General features: G+C 44.5%; 1 protein-coding gene across 3 annotated transcripts in view; it reads right to left on the bottom strand.

Annotated features, from left to right (window-relative positions):
* wu:fj49a02 (myomegalin) overlaps positions 1-22131 on the bottom strand; it is a 34422-nt gene that overhangs the window by 10153 nt on the left and 2138 nt on the right. The window contains exons 4-23 of one of the 3 annotated variants that reach the window (XM_055228685.1): positions 18469-18579; positions 15791-15867; positions 14452-14575; positions 14231-14388; positions 13984-14140; positions 13809-13862; positions 9793-9930; positions 9467-9586; positions 9307-9399; positions 9009-9233; positions 8769-8927; positions 8587-8688; positions 8359-8496; positions 8104-8283; positions 7788-7982; positions 7533-7709; positions 7337-7453; positions 7168-7254; positions 6889-6995; positions 6663-6805 (exon numbers count right to left, since the gene is read on the bottom strand). In XM_055228685.1, the coding sequence (XP_055084660.1) occupies positions 6663-6805; positions 6889-6995; positions 7168-7254; positions 7337-7453; positions 7533-7709; positions 7788-7982; positions 8104-8283; positions 8359-8496; positions 8587-8688; positions 8769-8927; positions 9009-9233; positions 9307-9399; positions 9467-9586; positions 9793-9930; positions 13809-13862; positions 13984-14140; positions 14231-14388; positions 14452-14575; positions 15791-15867; positions 18469-18579 (2662 nt within the window). Of the gene's footprint in view, positions 1-6662; positions 6806-6888; positions 6996-7167; positions 7255-7336; positions 7454-7532; positions 7710-7787; positions 7983-8103; positions 8284-8358; positions 8497-8586; positions 8689-8768; positions 8928-9008; positions 9234-9306; positions 9400-9466; positions 9587-9792; positions 9931-13808; positions 13863-13983; positions 14141-14230; positions 14389-14451; positions 14576-15790; positions 15868-18468; positions 18908-22131 lie in introns of those variants that run through there. The other 2 variants (XM_055228687.1, XM_055228686.1) reach the window with 2 other exon arrangements.

Below are 22131 nucleotides of genomic sequence, written 5' to 3' on the forward strand. Positions count from 1 at the left end.
GAAAACCATGCCACAGTTTCATGCATGAGGACAGCTTATTTAAAAAAGATAACGGGTCTCGATTATACAAGTATGTTAGATAGTGTACATATTTGTTCTTAGCTTTTATGCAGTGACAGTGTATAATATATATTGTTATTTGGGCTCTGGGGAGGGGATTCATGTTCAAACACAAGTAAAGTCATGAAAAACAGTGCTTTTGTCACAACCCCAATATGTTTATTGCAGTTGCATTTGTTGTACAAAGATTGTCAAGGATTCCACCTTATAGATTAAAAAGAACAAGAACAATGCCTACAGAGAGTAAATGTTTTAACGATTAAGAGTTATAACTGGTATTTCTGTTTTTGTAATAAAGACCAAAGGGACAGGTTGGTTGATGAAACTAATGGTTGACTGATGAAACAGATACATTTGTGTATGTGTCATGATGTCAGTTTTCCCTGTCCTCCCGTGCTCTCTCCCCCTCCCCTACCTGTGTGTCTGGAGCTGGGTGGAGTGCCTGACTCCTCCCGTGCACACCTGGGGTGCATCAGCCTAATCACCACCACCTGCTGCTGAGTACAAGAAGGCTTGGCAGTCTACACTCGGTGCCAGACCGTCCGCGTGTAAAACGTGAATGTTTCTTGCTAAGCTTTGTTATATGGTACTTTCCGGCAAATGCTCATTTGGATTTATGCACCCTCCAGATTCCTGCCCCTACTCGCCCAGCTCCGGCCGCCACGTTCCAGTCCCGGTATCGCTTCCAGCTCGTCTTGTCTCCTGCTCGTCTCGTCTCCTGCTCGTCTCGTCTCCTGCTCGTCTCGTCTCCTGCTCGTCTCGTCTCCTGTCCGGTCCTGGTCTCTGGTTTGTCACCCGCTCCCCGCTCTGGTCTTCGTCTGATCCGCCTGCCCTGGTACCGCACCTGCTTCTATCCCCGTCCTGGTCCTGTCCTGCCCGCCTCTACCTGCACCGCACCCGCCTGACCCGTCTCCCGCTCCCCGGTTCCTGTACCTGCTCTTGTGACCTGTTTAAAGACTGCATTTTCACCGCTGTAAATAAACACTGTTAAAACTGCTCTGGTCTGCATCCTTTGGTCCTATCCGCACCGTTACGACAGAACGGTCTGGCCACTATGGACCAAGCAGGCTCAGATCCGGACCAGATGCGCCGCCTCACGCACTCTCACCCCGAGGCGGTGCTGGGTCAGCACGAACAATCCATTCGAACTCTATTGGAGCTAAATCAGACATTGTCCCAGCAGGTGGCACAGCTTAACCACCAGGTGGCCGCGCTCCTCGTCACCCCGCCTGCTGCAGCTGGAGCGCCACCATGCCTCCCGGAGCCGAGAGGCACGGATCCGGAGCCGTATGCTGGACAACCTCACCTCTGTCGCGGATTCCTGTTCCAGTGCGAGTTCATGTTCCAGCAATGCCCTTCTCGTTTCAGCTCGGGGGCCACCAAGATCCGATATATATGTGGATTACTCCGGGGCAGAGCTCTCCAGTGGGCAGAGGCGCGCCTAATGAAGACGTCTGTGGATAGCCTGGATTTTAATGAATTTGTGTCCACGTTTAAGCTGGTGTTTGACCACCCGCACTACCAGGACAATGCTGCCTCCCGGTTATTGACTCTCAGCCAGGGCTCCAGGACGGTAGCGGATTATTCCATTGAATTCTGGACACATGCGGCGGAGCTGGACTGGACGGACAGCGCGCTGCGGGCTGTGTTTGTGCGGGGCCTGAACGAGACTTTGAAAGATGAATTGGTTTCCCGGGACGAACCCCCCGACCTGCGGACCCTCATCTCCCTCACTCACCGTATAGACAACCGCCTACGGGCTCGTCGCCGAGAGAGACGCCGGTCACCGGTCCCGCCGGAGCCACGCGCTGCCCCGCCCCCGCCGGATGAGCCCATGCAACTCGACAGGACCCTTGTGTCGACCGAGGAGCGTCAACGGAGGCGTCGTCTGGCCGGGGCTTGCCTCTACTGCGGTGAGCGCGGACATTATGTGGTCACTTGCCCAGTTCGGCCAAAAGGGGGGGCCCACCAGTAGCACTGGGAGTACTGGTGGGCGAGCAACACATCCTGGACTCTTCTAATAGACTGCGGCTCAGCGCCACCCTGTGCGTTCGCACAGAGACCTTATGCGTTTCCGCCCTTATCGACTCCGGGGCTGAGAGGGACTTTATTGATGCCCAAGTCGCGGAGCAGCTCGGGGTCTACCTGGAGCCCCTCGAACGCCCCTTAAATGCCCAGGGGCTCAATGGACGTTTTCTGGGGCACATCACTCACATCACAGAACCTGTCACCGTGATTCTGTCCGGCAACCACCAAGAGAACCGTCAGTTTCATGTCCTGTCCTCCTCCGCTTCTCCTCTGGTCCTTGGTTACCCCTGGCTACGCGCCCACAACCCTGTTTTCGATTGGGCCAGGGGCGGAGTTTCGGGCTGGAGTCCCGATTGCCACGCCAAGTGCCTTCGGTCCGCCCTCCCTCCGGCCGGGAGGTCCGTTCCTGTCGCTGATCCGTCCCCAGACACCCCCAATCTGTCCTCGGTGCCTGCTGAATATCACGACCTGGGGGAGGTTTTTAGCAAGAGCAAGGCCCTCTCTTTACCGCCCCACCGTCCATATGACTGCGCCATTGACCTCCTGCCGGGTGCCCCACTACCATCTAGCAGGCTATATAACCTGTCTAAACCTGAACGCGAGTCAATGGAGGACTATATCCGTGGGTCCCTGGCTGCCGGAATCATCCGTCCGTCCACTTCACCCGTGGGAGCGGGGTTCTTCTTTGTGGCTAAGAAGGACAAATCCCTGCGGCCTTGCATTGATTACCGGGGTCTGAACAATATAACCGTAAAGAATAAATACCCGCTTCCCTTACTGGACTCGGCATTTACGCCCCTCCACGGTGCGACCATCTTCTCAAAGTTGGATTTGCGGAATGCGTACCACCTGGTGCGCATCAGGGAGGGAGACGAATGGAAGACGGCCTTCAAGACACCCCTGGGACATTTCGAATACTTGGTTATGCCCTTCGGTCTCACCAACGCCCCTGCCGTATTCCAAGCCCTCATCAACGATGTGCTCCGTGATTTCCTTAACCGATTCGTCTTTGTTTACTTGGATGACATCTTGATTTTCTCGCGGTCCCCCCAGGAGCATCATCAGCACGTTCGCCAGGTTCTCCAGCGCCTCCTCGAGAATAAACTGTTCGTGAAAGCTGAGAAATGCGAGTTTCACGCAGAGGAGGTCAGCTTTTTGGGCTTCATTGTGGGGCGGGGCCAAGTAAGAGCTGACCCTGAAAAGATCCAGGCTGTCACTGAGTGGCCCGTTCCTACCAGCCGGAGACAGCTCCAGAGATTTATCGGCTTTGCCAATTTTTATAGACGTTTCATCCGGGATTTTAGTAGGGTTATCTCGCCCTTAACTAAACTCACCTCTCCTGCTTTGCCGTTTGCCTGGTCTCCTGAGGCGCAGACAGCCTTCGAGAAGCTTAAGAGACTATTTACCTCCGCTCCCATCCTGCACCAGCCCGACCCTTCACGGCAATTCATCGTGGAGGTCGACGCCTCCGACTCGGGAGTGGGGGCCGTGCTTTCGCAGAGGTTCGACCCCCACAACCGCCTCTGTCCCTGCGCCTTCTTTTCCCGGCGATTGTCCTCGGCCGAGGTCAATTATGATGTGGGGGATCGGGAGCTCCTTGCCGTAAAGCTGGCCTTGGAGGAGTGGCGCCACTGGCTCGAAGGGGCGGAGCAACCATTCATCGTCTGGACCGACCATAAAAACTTGGAGTACATCCAGTCCGCCAGGCGCCTCAATCCCCGTCAAGCTCGTTGGTCCCTCTTCTTCAGCCGCTTCAACTTTCTCCTCACCTACCGCCCCGGATCTCGGAACGTCAAACCAGATGCCCTCTCCCGCCAGTTCGCCCTGGAGGATAGCCCGGTCACCGCAGAAACAATTATCCCCTCCTCGTGTGTGGTGGCCGCGGTCCATTGGGATATCGAGGACACCGTCCGAGAGGCCCAGACCAACGACCCCGACCCAGGTAACGGCCCTCCAGATAAACTGTTTGTTCCCGATTCTGTCCGGTCTCAGGTGCTCCAGTGGGTCCATGCCTCCCGTTTCGCCTGCCATCCTGGTGCCGGTCGCTCTCTCTCCCTCCTCAGGAGACGCTTCTGGTGGCCCACGATGGACACAGACACCCGGGCTTATGTCGCCGCCTGCCAGGTATGTGCTCGGGCCAAGGCCTCCCACTCACCCCCTTCTGGTCTCTTGCATCCTCTCCCAGTTCCTCGTCGCCCTTGGTCCCACATCGCCTTGGACTTCGTGACGGGCCTTCCCCCTTCCCAGGGGAACACGGTGGTTCTCACCATTGTGGACCGCTTCTCCAAGGCCGCCCATTTCGTTGCCCTGCCTAAGCTCCCCACAGCCAAAGAAACTGCCGACCAGCTGACCAGTCATGTCTTCCGACTCCACGGCATCCCGGTGGACATCGTGTCCGACAGAGGGACCCAATTCACCTCTCAGGTATGGCGGTCTTTCTGCGACAGTTTGGGGGCCACGGTTAGCCTCACGTCCGGGTTCCATCCACAATCTAATGGGCAGACGGAGCGGGCCAACCAAGACCTGGAGTCGGCCCTACGGTGCACAGCCTCCGCCAACCCCGCGACCTGGAGTACTCACCTACCCTGGATAGAGTACGCTCACAACTCCCTCGTGAGTTCCGCCACTGGTATGTCCCCCTTCGAGGCATCGCTGGGATATCAACCCCCTCTCTTTCCCACGGAGGAGAGGGACCTCGCCGTCCCGTCTGTTCAGCGCCATCTCCAGCGCTGTCGCCGGATCTGGAAGAAGGCCAGGGCGGCCCTTCTTCGGGCTGGAGCGCGCACTAAGGCGACGGCCGATCGCCACCGTGTCCCGGCGCCCGTATACCAACCTGGCCAGATGGTTTGGCTCTCCGCCAAGACGGTCCCGCTGAAGACGGACTCCCGTAAGCTGTCCCCCCGATTCCTGGGACCGTTTAAGATCATGAGGATCATAAATCCATCGGCGGTGCGCCTCCAGTTACCCCCGTCTCTCCGGATTCATCCGACCTTTCACGTCTCCCAGGTTAAACCAGTCCGGACCAGCGACCTGTGCCCTCCGGCCGATCCCCCACCGCCCGCCCGAGTCATTGACGGCCACCCGGCGTTCACCGTCCGCCGCCTGATTGACGTTCGTCGCCGTGGTAGGGGCCTCCAGTACCTCGTCGATTGGGAGGGTTACGGTCCGGAGGAGCGATCCTGGGTGCCCAGGGCACGCATTCTGGACCCCGACATGGTGAGAGACTTCCACCGCGCTCATCCTGACAAGCCTGGGGGTCCACCAGGAGGTGGACCTTAGGGGGGGGGTACTGTCATGATGTCAGTTTTCCCTGTCCTCCCGTGCTCTCTCCCCCTCCCCTACCTGTGTGTCTGGAGCTGGGTGGAGTGCCTGACTCCTCCCGTGCACACCTGGGGTGCATCAGCCTAATCACCACCACCTGCTGCTGAGTACAAGAAGGCTTGGCAGTCTACACTCGGTGCCAGACCGTCCGCGTGTAAAACGTGAATGTTTCTTGCTAAGCTTTGTTATATGGTACTTTCCGGCAAATGCTCATTTGGATTTATGCACCCTCCAGATTCCTGCCCCTACTCGCCCAGCTCCGGCCGCCACGTTCCAGTCCCGGTATCGCTTCCAGCTCGTCTTGTCTCCTGCTCGTCTCGTCTCCTGCTCGTCTCGTCTCCTGCTCGTCTCGTCTCCTGCTCGTCTCGTCTCCTGTCCGGTCCTGGTCTCTGGTTTGTCACCCGCTCCCCGCTCTGGTCTTCGTCTGATCCGCCTGCCCTGGTACCGCACCTGCTTCTATCCCCGTCCTGGTCCTGTCCTGCCCGCCTCTACCTGCACCGCACCCGCCTGACCCGTCTCCCGCTCCCCGGTTCCTGTACCTGCTCTTGTGACCTGTTTAAAGACTGCATTTTCACCGCTGTAAATAAACACTGTTAAAACTGCTCTGGTCTGCATCCTTTGGTCCTATCCGCACCGTTACGACAGTATGTAGTCAGGCATACTAACTAATGCACATCTAAAAAGTACAGGGATGCTGATGTGCAGGTGTAAATGGAAATCTTTATATTCAGATTTTTGTTTTCTTTTTGGGGGCCATAAAAACAACAGCATGGTACTGATCACATGACACAATGGACAAACATTTCACTTAAAGGCATGAGCTTTTTCACACTAAGGCCATGAGAATCACACAAGTGAAAAACAAAATGGCAAATACAGAACACTGCAAAGCAATAGGCAGGCAGTTTTTTTTTTACTTACTATAAAATGTTCACACCACATGTATAAATATAGTTAATAAATAGCATTTAAATAAAGGTGAGTTGGACTTCGTATCATGAGGGTTAAACATAGTGTTAATGAGAGCAGTGTTTGTGCAGTCTGATGAAGCTGCCAGTAGAATGACAGTAGTATAATCTCAACATGTTTACTGTCTATATTTATCTGACCATTTAAGACCATCACCACCTACAGGCAGCTGCATCTTACATAAAAAGTGCCAGTCACGGTCTCAGCAGTGCTGTGTTGTATTCACACATTATAAGTGACAGAGCCCTTTGAGGGCTTAGACAGTGGACCCTGTTCATCCCCACCTCCTATGTCAGCTGGCCTTTTAGCAGCTCTTTCCAGCATTAAAGCCATGTTACGCGTCCGTGCTAGAACCTCCTCCAACTGTCCACGCAGCGCCTGGACAGAGTCCAGTTCAGTGTGCAGTGCCTGGATCTTGTCTGCACTGCTAGCAAAAATAAAAAAATCAATAATGAACAACCCACATAGAAATTCAATCATCACAAACACAACAGAAAACATCCCCTTTACCTGTCGGTCCTGTTATGAATTTGGTTTAGACTCTGGTATAATCTCTTCTCGGTCCTCAAGGCATCATTTAGACTGTTGTACTCTGACAAGAGCTGATCTAACACACACTATGCACATGAACATAGACATGTATCATGTTATTTGTTTTAGATCATTATATATATATATATATATATATATATATATATATATATATATATATATATATATATATATATATATATATATATATATATATATATATATATATATATATATATATATATATATATAAAATACCTGGTATTCTCCAAAGTATTTTTTGGCAGATCCCTGTTGAGCGGTCTGCTGATGTTCCAATGATATTCGGAGAGCAGAGACCTCCTCCTGCAGAGAGGATAGAGCCAGGTGTGAATGAAACGCTGCAAAGTACACTGTACAATGTAAAAAGTACAAATACAAAACATACCTGAGCTGCTCTCTCCTTCTTGAGCAGCAGCTGCAGCTCATCATGCAGAGCTGAGGTTTTGGCCTCTGTTTCTTTTGTAGATGATTCCAGTGCCTCCTCTTGGCTCTGAATTAGCTCCTGATAAAAATAAAAAAAATAGCTGTCAGGATAATTTACATCTGAGGTAAGACATTATTAGTGAACTAAGTATTCAAACCTTGATAAGAGAATCCTTCTCTTTGAGCAGACTCCTAAGATTCTCTACATCACCTCCCAGCTCCTTGTCTTGCTTAAGTTTACAAAGCTCCTGTTCTCTTAAAGACAACTGTTTCTCTATTTCATGCAACTGAGCAGTCCTCTCAGTAATCACCAATGACATCCTGTATGAATAGTCCTGTAAAAACAGGAAATTAGTTTTATCTGAACCACACAAAATATAGTATCTTCTCTTCTTCTTATAAATAGGACAAACCTGCAGATACTGGTCTTTGGAACTGATGGTGTCGAGCAAGTCCTGAACTTGAGCCTGATGTTCATTTGATTGGCGGCTGCGATCTGAGAGCAGCTCCTGGAAAAGCTTCTCTTTTAGAGAAAGTCTAGCCTTTAACTCCTCTATGACCTCATTGGGGGCAGTTTGAACTCGGGCAACAAGAGCTGTTGTCAAATCCTGTAAACAACACACATTGTGATGTTGTCAAGTATTGACCCTGTATAATGTCACGCTGAAACAGCATTGGCCTCAAAAATAGCCTCATCCGAGACAACACAAACAGTACTATTGCTATTACCTGCGTCTCCTGGCTGTGTGCTTGCAGGGCGACTTGCAGCTGGCTGATTATGGCATCCCTCTCTCTTAGAGTGTTTATGTCCTTCTCCTCACTGTGCTGCTTCAGCCATTGCAGGTTCCTGTAGGCTTCCGCTGCCTGTTCCAGCTCCAAATCTTTACTCCGCACTAAAGAATCCAGACTCTGACACACAAACAGCACAAGTTTGTAAGTGGTTTTCAGGAGTATGCTCACTTTAAACTAGTGTAATATACATACTGTGATGGTGTCCTCATTATTGGACAGGATGCACCGGAGCCTCTCCAGGTCACGCTCCTTCTCCCTAAGAGCCAGCTGAAGGCTCCTCACCTGGCTCTCATGCTCCTCGAGACAATGGAACTTCTCATCAATTGAGTGCTAAAAGAAAAGAATGTATTAGCTCTAACAAAACCTCTAAATTTAAAGTACATATTAGTTTAGGAAAGTGTAATATATTTGGTATTTTACCTCAAGTGCTTTATCTCTTTCTTTAATTCGTTCCCTCAACTTCTCCACAAGAACATCTCTCTGTTTGCATCTTTCTAAGGACTCCAACATCTCAGAGTATTCCTGATTGGGAGCATTTTAGAGCGTGTTATTGATTTGCATATATTTAAGAATGAATTTGACTGACAGAAGAAAAGATTCACCTGTAATTTCCCATCTTTATCTCTCAGAAACTGTTTGAGCTGTGCAATAGTCCTTTCTTTCTCCAGCACCACACAGTGCTTCTCTGCCTCAGTCTCTTTCAGAGCAGCGTCTTTAGTTTGAAGCTCAGAGCAGGTTTTTTGAAGGGTGCAGTGGAGACTCTAACAAATAATAAGTTAAACATATAAGATATACATTATAATGTATGGTTTGTTCTTTCTTAGATTGACTACCCTACTAACCTGGTTATGTTTTTCTGTGACCTCCCTGTGCTGCACAGCTTCCTGTAGATCTGAATCGAGTCTGTCTTTGAACTTGAGCAGATCAGCCTCTCGCCTCTGGCTCTGTCTCAAACTCCTCTGACTGGCTTCCAATTCGAGACCAAGGGAAAACAGTGAGCTCTGCACAGCCACCAGCTCACCCTGCAGCTGGGCCACTGTCAGGGCCTCAGTGCTGCCCTCTGGAGACTGCAGAGGAACAAACCAAAGGTGGTTATACTTTCAACACTGATGTTCTAAGAATGGTTGGTATAAACTATACCTTGCTCTGGCTCAACTGATTGCGTTGTACCATTTCTTTCAATTTGCAAAGGGTGGCATTCTGCCCTTCCAACATCTGGTACAGCTCCTGGGCCTACATAGAGACATAATTTAATAAAATGAACATCATAGTACATTGATATTATTAAAAACAGACAAACCTCATTGTCTTTGGTGTTGATGCAGTCATTGAGGCCCTGAATAGTTCGTTCCTGGCTTTGAGATGACTGACGAAGTAAACGAAGCTCACACTCCATCTCATTGAGCTTCTCCTGCAGTTTCTACAGAAATATAAGACGTCATACATCATGTAATCTCATGGTTCCTGGTCTGACCTGAAAATACTATTCTAACAGGAATCAAAAGGTCACCAAAATTGCAGTCCCAGTCCCCTTGTAAGATGAAGCACGGTACAAGGCCAGCCCTAACAATGCTATAAGAAGGACCTTGTGTGTAGTTTTAACCCACTAATCAGACAAATGCATACCATGTTGTTGGCCTCACTCTCGTGGAATTTGGCTTGTAGAGACTGAACCTGGAGCTGGGCCTTCTGCAGTTCACTGACACACTGCCCAGCTGCACACTCATACTGGTTTAGTTGACTCTGCTGCTCCTCTACAAGACTCTAAAATTAGAGAAAAAATACAGTACAATATAAACATCTTTATAGGCTTGATTTCCTGTCTGCTTTATTAACTCGTTCTCCCTAAACTTCCATGGGTCATCTTCAAGGATACAGATATTGATAACAAATGCTTGCACCTGTGTTGGTTTGCAAAGCCAGGAGTGGTTAGCATTCTTAGATAAATAACAACATCCCAAACAACAACTTCCAAACATCCCTTGTTTGTTCCTCTTAGAAGGTTTCGATGTATTTTGTGTTACTGTATAAATCTAATGGTGGACAGACATGGCACAGCTCCCTTTGCCTCAAGGCAAGGCCCCCCTGCTCGTGACCCATTTCAGTCAGTAGCCATGATTACAGGCACACGTACTACAACAAACGAGAGCTGTTTTTCATGTCTATGTTGTTACTTGTAGGGGTATAAAGGGTTGTTTGCTAAAAGTTGCTTTAGACATTTCTACTGTTTGATTTATACCTGATGAGGAGGTGGTTGGGGGTATTCTTTGTACTCCTCCTCCAATGACTCCCCCACACTACTAAGATCGACATCCAGGTCAGCATTTGTATTCAGCCTTATTACTGGGAGATCTGGTGTTGCCATGTGGGGCTCACTATCTGCCTCAGGAGTGCTAGGAGACATCCCTAAAACAGAACTTGTTAAGCTGATCGGAAAGTCCCTGTAACCAGCGCACTGCTTGACAAGGACTGGGAGTTTGCTTCCTTTGTGGCTATGGACTGGTCTATGGACAGCATAGGTCTGCAGCAGTGATAGTGCCCGAGAGAGGCTGTGTGTGGTTTCCATGGGCTCCTCTAAGAGAGAGTCAGATATCAGCTCATCTGCTTGGTCCAGGGGGACACTCAGTTGTGCATCTGCTGGCTGAGTGCTATCATCAGCTGGCTCTAAAGATGTCACAGAAGGGCTAGAGCTAGCCCGTCCAGCCAGAGTCCGATCACTGTCTGATGTCCTAGATGGGGCTTGAGAGCTGGGCACTAAAGTTACTGACGAAGCCGGTTCATCAGTATCTTCCATGTCTTTTTTTTCTTGGTCTTCTCCACCTACTGTTATGTTGCCACCAACGACACTGGCTGAATATCGAGTTGAGGGTCCACAGGAAATGCTCCGGGCCAGTTTTCTGGGAACTTTGCAGACTGCCTCATAGTCTGAATCTGCCACCCGCAAATGAGAGCATCCTCGACACCTTCTTGATGAACAGCGGTGTGAGCCTATGGTGGTGACCTCTGAACCAGAGCTGGGTGGACACTGTGAGGGCTGGTGATGATGACAGTCTCCATCTTCAGCCCAGGATTCATAAAAAGAATAAACCAAGTCCTCTTGCAATAGTGCGCAGTACTTAGCATGAGTAAGTCCTGAAATGTCCACAATCCCATCATCATCATTATCTGCAACGACAGTCACTGTGGCCTCTGCAGAATTAGTTTTTCTGTAGAGCCCACCAATGCACTGCCTCAGTCTGTGTTTTTCTTGTAAAAGTCGTTGCAGCCTTTCAATAGACAGAGCTTCCACCCGTGCAATCACTGTATCAAAGCGGTACATTCGATCCAACATAAAAGTGCATTTTGAACAAGCGAACTCTCCTCTGCCATCGCGCAGGACCTCCGTCCCCAGAGCATGTGAGAGCAGCACCTGTAGGTTGAGCTTAGCTGTGGGGTGGAAGATCCATCTGCGCTGGTTCCCGCAGAGTTCCCGTCCACAAATGCGACACGTCTCCTTCATCTTTACATCAAGCATTCCACAAATGTTTGCTGTTCAGATCAGACATCAGTTCTGTTGACTCCGTTCAGAAAACAGCCTAATGTTAGAATAATTTGAATTTGTTTGGGAAAATAAATGTCCTTCAGCAACCACTGAATAGTCACAATTGTTCATGGGCAAAATGCACTGAGGTGTAAAGGCAAAATGAATTTGAAGAAAAAAATCATGTTAAATGTATAAAAACGTAACGGTGTGCAATCTAATGCCTGGCTCTCGCAGGTGCATTGAAACATAACGCACGCCCAATAAAACACGCAATGTCATTTCTATCAGTGATAGGTAAATAAATCCACGTTTACAGGCAGGTCCCCACGGTCAAGCGCATCTTTCCATCACGCCGTTTGCGTCTCTGCACCATCTCACGGTTGTCACGGACACGCGGCGCGCACAGTCTGGACGGGGAGGTCGCAATGCGCTGTCCCACGCGCCCACGCGCAGTGCACCGTTCGCGATAATGCGACTAGCCATTCTTCTTAATGTTCAATAAAAGAAATCCTTGATTCATTTCACAACCGACGGAACGATGCCAATAGTCGAGTCTCTTCGTCGTGCGGAGGACAGGGCTGCACCGGCAGCGATGGAGCCAACCATTCAGAGGCGCACGGGGGAAAGGGCTTGGCCGAGGCACTACAGACCCCTCCAGAAAGCACGAACACGTTCATCTACGTTCATCTACCTATTTTAATCTCACACACACACACAGATATTGTGATACACACGAGCTTCGTCTCAATGTAGATGATGTTATAATCCGGACGCAGCGCTTCTCCCCCCGCGAGTCTCTTCTCGTTCTCTTGCTCCTGTATTCGCCTGAGTGAGTCGGGGAAATGCTCGGTGGCACAGCAACATTAGAGACGCTCTGTAAAATGATGCTATAATAAACCCACCGATGACAAGATTTCACTTAGTGTGAATTAGTTCAGTACGCCTGAATTTACTAAACCTTTTTGCCAAGACACACTTTCAATCTATGTTTGGCTAAATAGTTATTAAGAATCTGAAGCAAAATAAACAACATAAAAATAAAGACCCATAATCAGGGTGCACTCTTCAGTTGCTTTAACTCTTGGACAGTGATAATTTCATTTTGTGCCATTTTATGCCTACTGTGGCTGTAACATTACAGATTACAGACATAATTGCCACGTCTGCCCCGTGACTTTAGGAATTATATCAGTCTCAATCTAAAAGATCAAAATCTGAAAAACAAGACTTTATTCACATGTTTTTATTCCAGAGGGCAGATTAACAGTCACATTGCTGGTGTAAGGCAGGTCAAAATGTCTCAGAGAAAGAAATGCAGAGATGTCTGGGAAAGCTCTAGTGCTCTAATGTCAGAAACAATTTGTTATGAGGGAAGGGATCCCAAGACACTCCGGAGAGGTCACCTTGACCCCATTGACAACAGAATGAAACAAGATCTCAAAGATTTGAATGCTCACCCTCACGAACATGTCAAATGACGTGTCTAATGAAAATGTTCTTCTACACCACCACCAAGCACATGCACAGAGCAGTAAACACTGGTGACACAATGCCCCACTGTGTTCTGCTAATGAGTCATGGGATGATTATTACTCCATAATGTTAGTGTTTTTTGTTTTTACTTATTTCACATAACTTCCTTACAATGGGAATCTAGGGCAGACATGTACTGCCTGATTCAATCATTTGCATTTCACATGGAAAACTGATTTACAAGGCAAAACATCAACAAGAAACATTAGAATGAATGCACAAAGCCTTGCAGATAAAAACAAGTATTACACATGCATGTTCAAAAATGGGTAATGTGAAAGTGAGATATTGTGGGTGGAGTGAGTCTGTGTCCTGGTAAAAACACTATGGCTCCATTTGTTACATTTAAAGTACACCCTAGAGACTGTGTCCTTGGGGGTATGTGAGCTGCTCTCTGTAAATGTAATGAGAGCGTGGTACTCAGAGTGATGAGGTGAAACCTTTATAAACAGAGAGCAATCTACCAAGATGCCTTCCTCTGTATGACGTCAACTTGTGTGTTTAGTTTTAGTGTAGTGACACTCAGTGGTCAGCCTTAAAATCACAACACTTTTGTTTAAAAAGAAAAAAAAAACACTTTCCATACCTGCATCTCTTCTTCAATGCGTAGCCTCTCACGGCCGAGTTCTTCCTGATAGAACTGTGGAATAGAGAAAACCAACAGCTTATTATTCACAGAGATTAGCAAGAAAAGACATGATGAGTGGAGGTTTATTTCAGTTTAAAGGTAAGCATAGACAAGTATTAGAAATCATACATACATCAACATCTTTATCTTTTTGTAGCAAAGAGGAAGACAGCTCCTGGACCTGGCCTTCTAGCTCCCCCACTTGGCGTGTGAGAGAATTCTTCTCATTTGTCAACTCTGTGATGAAGGCCTCTTTGCATCGAAGCTCTTTTGTCAGTTCTTCTATCAATCTAAAGAACATTACACATGCAGAATGTTGTATTATAAAGCTGTACTCAGTGTTAATGATACTTTTAGCAGACTGCAAGGTTTGTGCATACCTGTCTTTGCTGGTATTAGATGGGGGCCAGATGTCCTGCTGCCTATCCTCCTCTGGGATGTCATCCATGGGTGTGTCGAGAGACAGGAGCGAGGCCTGGGACTGAGATCCAGCCAGTGAGGCCATCAGATCTGCCTCACTGCGTGCTAACTGGGCCTCCTAAATTACAAACACACATACTGTAATGTCACAGTACATGTATGTTTACAATGGTAAACCTACCTCCTGCAGGAGCTGTATCTTGGTCTCAAGAACTTGCTGCATTTGGTCGATTTCCTGCTGCCTCTCCTGGCAGCGTCTCTGCAGCTCTGCTTCATTGTGATTAGTCAAACTCTCCGCTGTTTTGCTGTCAGATAAAAATCTCACTTAAGAAACTGAAACATACATATACAAGCCACAATATAATCATAATACCTAAAGAATAACAATTATTATTCTTATCATTATTATTGTTATTTCATCTCAATATACTCCCACAAAAGCAAACCCACATGTTACATGCAGTGACTGTTCATGACTCATTGACTTTACTTTTCCACTCTAGTAAAGGCTGGTCATGTATTAGACGAGGAAAGATCTTTTTGACTTGAAAAGAAAGGTTTCACTGATGTTTGTTGTTGTTTGTTAATAATCACTGTGAATAATCAAGATGTTTCATCTCACAATAATTATAACACAAAAATTGAATATTGTGACATAATGTAACTTGATATTAGTTAATTAGTTCATTAGACAAGCTTTTAATGTTCAGTCTCAAAAATGGGACAATCAATTTTTATAGGTCAAATTGTAGATACTTAACAGTATTAAAATCAAATACTAATTTTATTTTAGAATGACATTGTAAAACAAATGCAAGAGCATCAGGTTTTTATTCTTGGACATTTGGATTCCCCAGAATTAGTGCTCCCAGAATGGCCCACGCCACTCTGTCGCCATCAGTTCTGTTCTGGACACTGTCTATGTATGTTTTTAACCGACACATGCACAGCTCAAATAACTGGGTTATTTTGAATCACTCTGAGCAATGCAATGTCCATCACAAACTGTAAATGTTAAGAGGATTTGGATAGTACAAAACTGTAAATTCTTGCGTTGTGCCATTTATACTTTTCTAAAAACATGGATGTATAATAACGGAAATAAACTTTTCTATATTTATTTGGAAAGACACAAATAGCCACAAGGTAAATGTTTATGTTTATGAAAAGATATGATGAGTATTATATAATATCTGTTGAGGCCTGTGGTCTCTCTGGGGTCTTTCTGTTTATCAGCTGCTGTGTGACACATGAGCTAAAATAAGAGGTGTTACTGCAGTTAAAGCAGGTTTGTAGAGGAATTCACAAATTAAACTACACACCACATTGAATTTCAAGGTATTTAGAATTTCAATATGATCCCATATACATATACCTACATATATATATATATATATATATATATATATATATATATATATATATATATATATATATATATATATATATATATATATATATATATATATATATATATATATATATATATATATATGAAAAAAACATGTTTCTTGACTTACAGAGCTTTGTCGAGAAGCTGTTGTTTCTCTTGGAGTTCCTGCTTCAAGCTCTCTACTTCCACCTTTAACTCAATGTTCTGGGATAAAAAAAGAACACAATGAATTATGAATGATAAAAAAAACAGCCAAAGATGTATTCTCTCTCACTTATATCTATAAATTATAAATCATCTCAGGAGCCAATAGAAATTATTAGTTTCACATGTCTGATTTAAGTTGTAACGCAAAAGGGCTTTTTTTTTTTTTAGTAGTGTCTAGAGAACAAAACAAGATATCCAAAATTCACTAGGTAAAAAATTTGGAATCTAATATTGTCAACGCAATGAAACAAGGAATGTAAACCTGGCTCTATTATTCAAATTGGCTCTTTTATGAAAATATTATTATTTTTTATTTTTTTTATTTTTTTGTATAACAAAACACTTATAGTACATTTTTTGTCCTCAGATTTTGTAATATCCTGCCTTAAAGGCTAGTCTAAAGGTAGAGCTGTGAGCACCTCCAAGGGCCGCAAACATGAATAAATGAATAAATACATTTGATATGTGAATGTGCTCCAGATTACTTTGTACTGAAAACATAGGGCTCCAAAGTTCAAAAGGTTAAGACTCGTGCAAATGCACCGCACCAAATGTACCTGTCTTTCAAAGACCATGTTGAACTGTCATTAAAGCTCTCCATTACAGGTCTAAGCCCCTCGCCCCCTGCTGCACAGTGCTGTGTATCATCTGTACAGAACTTTTGACACTGCAGATATTTTTAGATCTGGTATTCAGGACACCTCAGACATGCTACCATGGGTCACGGGTCCTACTTCACGTTTGTTTACCTTCTGAGGGGACTGAAAGATTGAGGCATACATTTTATATATATTTTTTTTTAATTACAGCTTTTTATTCTTTCTGTCCTGACCTTTGAGCAAAATTATTTGGCCATCTGAAGCTCATAATCATATTTCCACTGTCTCTGCAATATGTCTCGCATTGCATTTGTTTCCTACAATAAATTTGCACTTTAATAAAATTTGCAACAACAACATCCAACAACTGCAGGTAAATGACAGACAGTTTAAAGTTATTGTACCTTTGAAAAATCATCTATAAATAAAGGCCCGTCACAGTGCTGCCTCTGCTATTCTAGCCTTCTGACTGTTGGGCCACAGCAACAGATCCACTTTTAACTGGCAGACATGACATACACCAGATTACCAGGAAAAACAAACTCCACCTCCAAATATTCAGATAACAGGCTTAATACACGTCCTACCATGTCATAACTATTATAATCAGTATAAATTAATACTTTAAAGAAGACACATTGTGCTTGAGCCTGCTGTAGTTAAAATATACGACAACTGTGAATCATTATGTTATAGTTTGGACATTTTAAATTGCAGCATTGATCTAAAATGGACAGCTGCATATCACACTAGCGAGCAGCAGGTTTTTTTTTCATTTGTACCAAAATGACTATGCGAAGCTGCCAAATCCTACGTGTATCACCGATTAAGAAAATAAAATTGGAGAACAAAGTAAGTGCAGAGCAGTGGGCATAGTGATCGGGAGTATGGCATCTTGAAAATAAATGATTAAACTCAAACATCCACAAATCATTCCAAATACAACTTTGGGTGAGTAAATGTTGAGGGGAAACAACTATAACATGGTTAAAAGGTCTGAAAAGCCAGTTAATAGTATAGTTTGGTCTGTGTTAATAGTATAGTTTGATTATTGTGTGTACTTTCTGTGCGTGCTATGTACATTTCAAAGGTGAACTATTCCACTTTACTTATGAATACATATAACTATCCACATAAATAACTTGAAACAAGATCTGTGGAACAAAGACAACAAAAAACAATAGACATCTTATTGCATTAAAAATACTTCTGAAGCCTTTTGAGATGAGTATGTTTTACACATAGCAAAGCAGCTCTTAAGGTCAAATTCAGAACAGTATGTGCTGCTTGTATCTAATTATAAATCAATGTTATCAATTGCAAACCCAGAAGCAGAGCTGGTCCACTGTTAGCAGGTAGTTGTAGTAATCATTAAAATGACAACCAAACTCTACTTTGACTCTGGAACTATGCCATAATTGTGAGGAGCAAATGTCAGCGTTAAAATATCCATGCATCAAAGCGACACTGATGACTGGCTAGGCTAAAAAACAAGCTGGTGCATAGTTCAAATGTGAATACCATGAGATAAGAAAATATTAGATAAATTAAAAACAAACTTGAACTTGATGCGAGAGATACTTGTTTTTCTTCATCCAAGCCAATCCTAACAGGAACTGAGTGTGATGATGTTAAATTAACACTTAAACACTACACATATAATAAATTACACAGATAAATAAAACAGCACAAAAGTGTCTAAAAAATTTTGTATTTGCATTACAGAAGATGTGTGAGTTCAATGAGTAAGTTAAAATAACATTCATTTGGCAGCCACATTTTTATCTATCCTTTGGTAAATGCATGTCTGGCCACATCACCTTTTACTGAGGTTAGTACCACAGCTGGGTCAACAGAGCAGTATTGCCTCTCTCCAGTATAAGTAACCAGTGTTGACAATCATCTGCCAAAGCTTCATGTTACTAAAAAAGCCAGCACAAATAGGTATATCCTATCAAGGAGCACAGCAAAACAGCAGATTAAAGTCACTTCTACTCACCGAGCGGTAGACATCCTCACTGCTCTCCTCATACTTCTGTTGGATTCTCTCCTCCAAGAAGTAGATCCGGAGCTTGAGGCTGAAGTTCTCCTTTTTCAGGTCATTTAGATGCTGTGATAGAGTACGGTAACCGTTAGACATGACCGTTATAGGGCATTTACTACTCCTGACATATCCCTTAAAGAGAGTTTAATGAGAGTTCATTTTAAGGGACTGCAACCGCCCTCGAAAAAGTTCTGTCATTGTCGTCCTCAAAATCAGCAAAAAGGAAATAATGTTTGCAAAATGACATTGCTCACACACACACTAAAACTAAAACATTCACACAATCACACACACACTATTCTAAAGAGGCATTTCCGATGCAGAGGGTCACTCTGCAGCCCAGCTGGTCAGAGGTGCAGCCATTGCACCTCCATGGTGTGCTGTGGACTGCTGCGGGACAGGGGCAGAGGGTTACTTTACAGTTGGAGATATCCCAGGAATCCCACACTGCCAGGGGAGATGGGTGGAAAAGGAGAAGAGGCCGGAGGAACAGAGGAGAGCTGGGGGTGGGGCAGAGGCCGCAGACTCACAGCCACTTGTGATGTGACGGCAAATCTCACACCACTGATAAAGCAAATGGAACAAACAACACTAGGACAAGAAGAACATGGGGCTGCTCTATGTTTTTAATTTTATCTGTGACTCTCGGCCCTATTAAAGGTTCTCAGGTCAGTCAGACAAATTTGGTGTCACAGTAATAAGGTAAACTATACTTGCTGGTTTGAAGAACTTGGTTGTACAGCATTTCATTTCAACGATTTATTTATCTATCCTTGCTATGAACAATTACATACTTCTGTATTTGCTTGAATTAAGCGAGCAAGTAATTGTCAATATTTTTGAATCATTTACAAACATCTAGTAGAAATGTTTTAGGAAGTAAGATGGGAGAGACAGGTGAAGAGAGTGAAGCTGGCTGTAACATGAGCACTGGGATCATTGAGCCACAGTACTATTAATAGAAACATGTCCAGGATCTGAGTGAGCAGTGATTCCTTGAACGTCCCATGGAGAGAACAACAAAAATATATGAGTAGCCACTATCAGTCTCAGGTCTATTACAATCAGCATTTTTCATTTTCATTAAGCCAAAAACATGAAAAAATCACAACCCACGTCAAGATATTTACATCATGTGCAGTCAATGGTCTGAGTCAGTGCCCATTATAGTGTCCCATTACATCCTGCTGCTAAATTATTCAGGATAAAGATAGGAGAGGCGCCAAAGTGGAGTCTGTTCATAATGACATCATGGACATCGTGTTTTAAACAGCTTCACACAGAACACGACTCTTTCACACTCAACACTGTCACACAACATGCTTCCAGTTCATTAGCAATAGAAAATCTGTGCAAATACTGTAAACCTCCTGTGTGGATATGTTGGACAAAAAATTAACTGAATAACGTTCAAATGATGGGCTTCAGGTTTTAAATATAATGCAAAATTGACTTTTTTAGACCACGTTATAATACAAGTTATAATACTAATTCCGCAAAAACATACTTGCAGTTGTGTTTTGCTTCATTCACACATTTTGAGTTTGAGTCTCTTTATTATTAGTCTGTTACATCTCCAAAGCTCAAAATGCTCTGTTCCATCGTGTAATGTCATGAAGTGGTAGTTTTCATGTTAACAGCTCCTTTTACCTTCTGTTTAGTCGAGATTGGAAGTTCCAGGGCTGAAATTACCCAAATGATTTTAGTGAAGGTGTATGGAGTTTAGAAACACAGTGGAGCACTTCCTGTATTACCACATGATGACATCACAAGGTGGAAGAGAGTGTTTTCTGTTTGAGAGAAGAACACAGCTTAAATCTGCAGGTTTTCTGTGTTAAACATGTGTGACTGAAACAAAACACAACTCCAGGTCTGTTTGTGACGAGGAAACATAACATAGATCAGAAAATAGTGTAATATGAACCCTTTAAAGTAGTGGTGCATCATGTCACTTTTACATGGACGCTGTGTCACATGCATGCTAATCAGTGCTAAAACTAGTACAGATAATCAATACTACGAAGGTCACATTCACAGAACAGAAACAAACCTTTCCTGAATAGCTTTAAAATGATGTTGATCTGTATCAGAACAAGTATAAGACCACATAGACTAGAATGGACCACTATGGAACCCACCTGGACGACTGAGGGATTACACAGATATAAGACCACACTGTGTTAAGCCCGTCATGATAATTCTTATTGCTGAATAATCTTCATAAATGGAAAAATCGTGGGTATTTTAAAGAAAAAGCATTAGAGCAAAGAAGCTCTAGTGGGGAAATGTGTTGAATTATTTTCTGTGCTACGATTAGACTTGAGTAGATAATTAAAATACAATTTATCGTTCAATACATGAAAGCTGGAACAATATACTTTGGCCTCATACTTTTTCTTTGCAAAAGTGGGAAGATTTTGGCCAGTTCTGTTGTAATATAATAAAGTTTGAGCTGTGGAGGGGTGAATTTGTCCCTTTTATGGCTAATTATTGGTGCAAGCGCCTATTTATTTTACAGCTCAAGTTTTTAATGAAACAGCCTATTTAAAAATGGTTTACTGGGATTATCTTTCATTATTTAAATCTTAATTAGTCACATAAGGTAATTTCAATATTATCCTTTATCAAAATATTTCTCTGTAGCAATATATTGTGCTTCAAAATTTGTTAGTGACAGGTCTAAATTTGAGTTAAAATATTGTTTGCATAACTTCTGTAACTCATTATAGACAAAGTGCTCTAATTCACTTTACATTAGAAAACTTTCGGCCCTCTCTCTGTAACTGCTACTGTCACGCTCCTCATTTTGGTCTTAAACTGATCGGATTGACCCACTCTACATGATCCTCATATTTTTATTTTGCTATTGTGTCCATAACTCAAGGTATGAACATTAATAACAGACAAATCAGGCGCCTTTCCCTGAGGTCGCGCCCAGTAACAACGTCAGCAACAGGTTTGATTGACAGCGCTGCTAAGTGTCTGCTCTCTGTTAAACAAGCGGTGCGGGCGGGAAGGGGTGTTACCTTCAACAGCTTCTCTCCAGATTGGCTCTTTGGTTGCTATGATACTCGCAGTTGGAATTACAAATGTGGAACTCGCCTCCAAATTCGCCGCTATACCTGCACTATCCTCGATGAGCTTCATTTGACGGGAGCCGAACGCTGTGGGTGACGTCACACTCACTCAGTCCACTTCTTTACACAGTCTATGGTATCAAGTATTGAATCTACTCCTTAGTATTGAAATCGAGTTTGAAATTTTAGTATTGTGACACTAGCATTAGCACTAGCATTAAGTCTATCTATCTGCATGGTGACGCCACCAGGCCAAGTTACAGGTCAGATCTGTGGAGACAATACGTGTTTCTCAAAATATTATATATATTTTTGTAATAAAAACACCTGTAATTCAACAAATAGAAAATACAATACTATGGAATATGCCACACTCAGCAATAACATCTCCATGGAGACAATCAAGGACACCACATCAGAAAGGTTATATAATGCAATAGGGCAAATAGTACAAAAGTATAGTACAAAAGTATAGTCTCTACATTTACTCGATTAGATACTACATTGTGCCATTAGTTTGTTTTTATGGTGGATACTCTTA

Source organism: Periophthalmus magnuspinnatus, chromosome 17, assembly GCF_009829125.3.
Source record: "Periophthalmus magnuspinnatus isolate fPerMag1 chromosome 17, fPerMag1.2.pri, whole genome shotgun sequence".
NCBI classification, from domain to species: domain Eukaryota; kingdom Metazoa; phylum Chordata; class Actinopteri; order Gobiiformes; family Gobiidae; genus Periophthalmus; species Periophthalmus magnuspinnatus.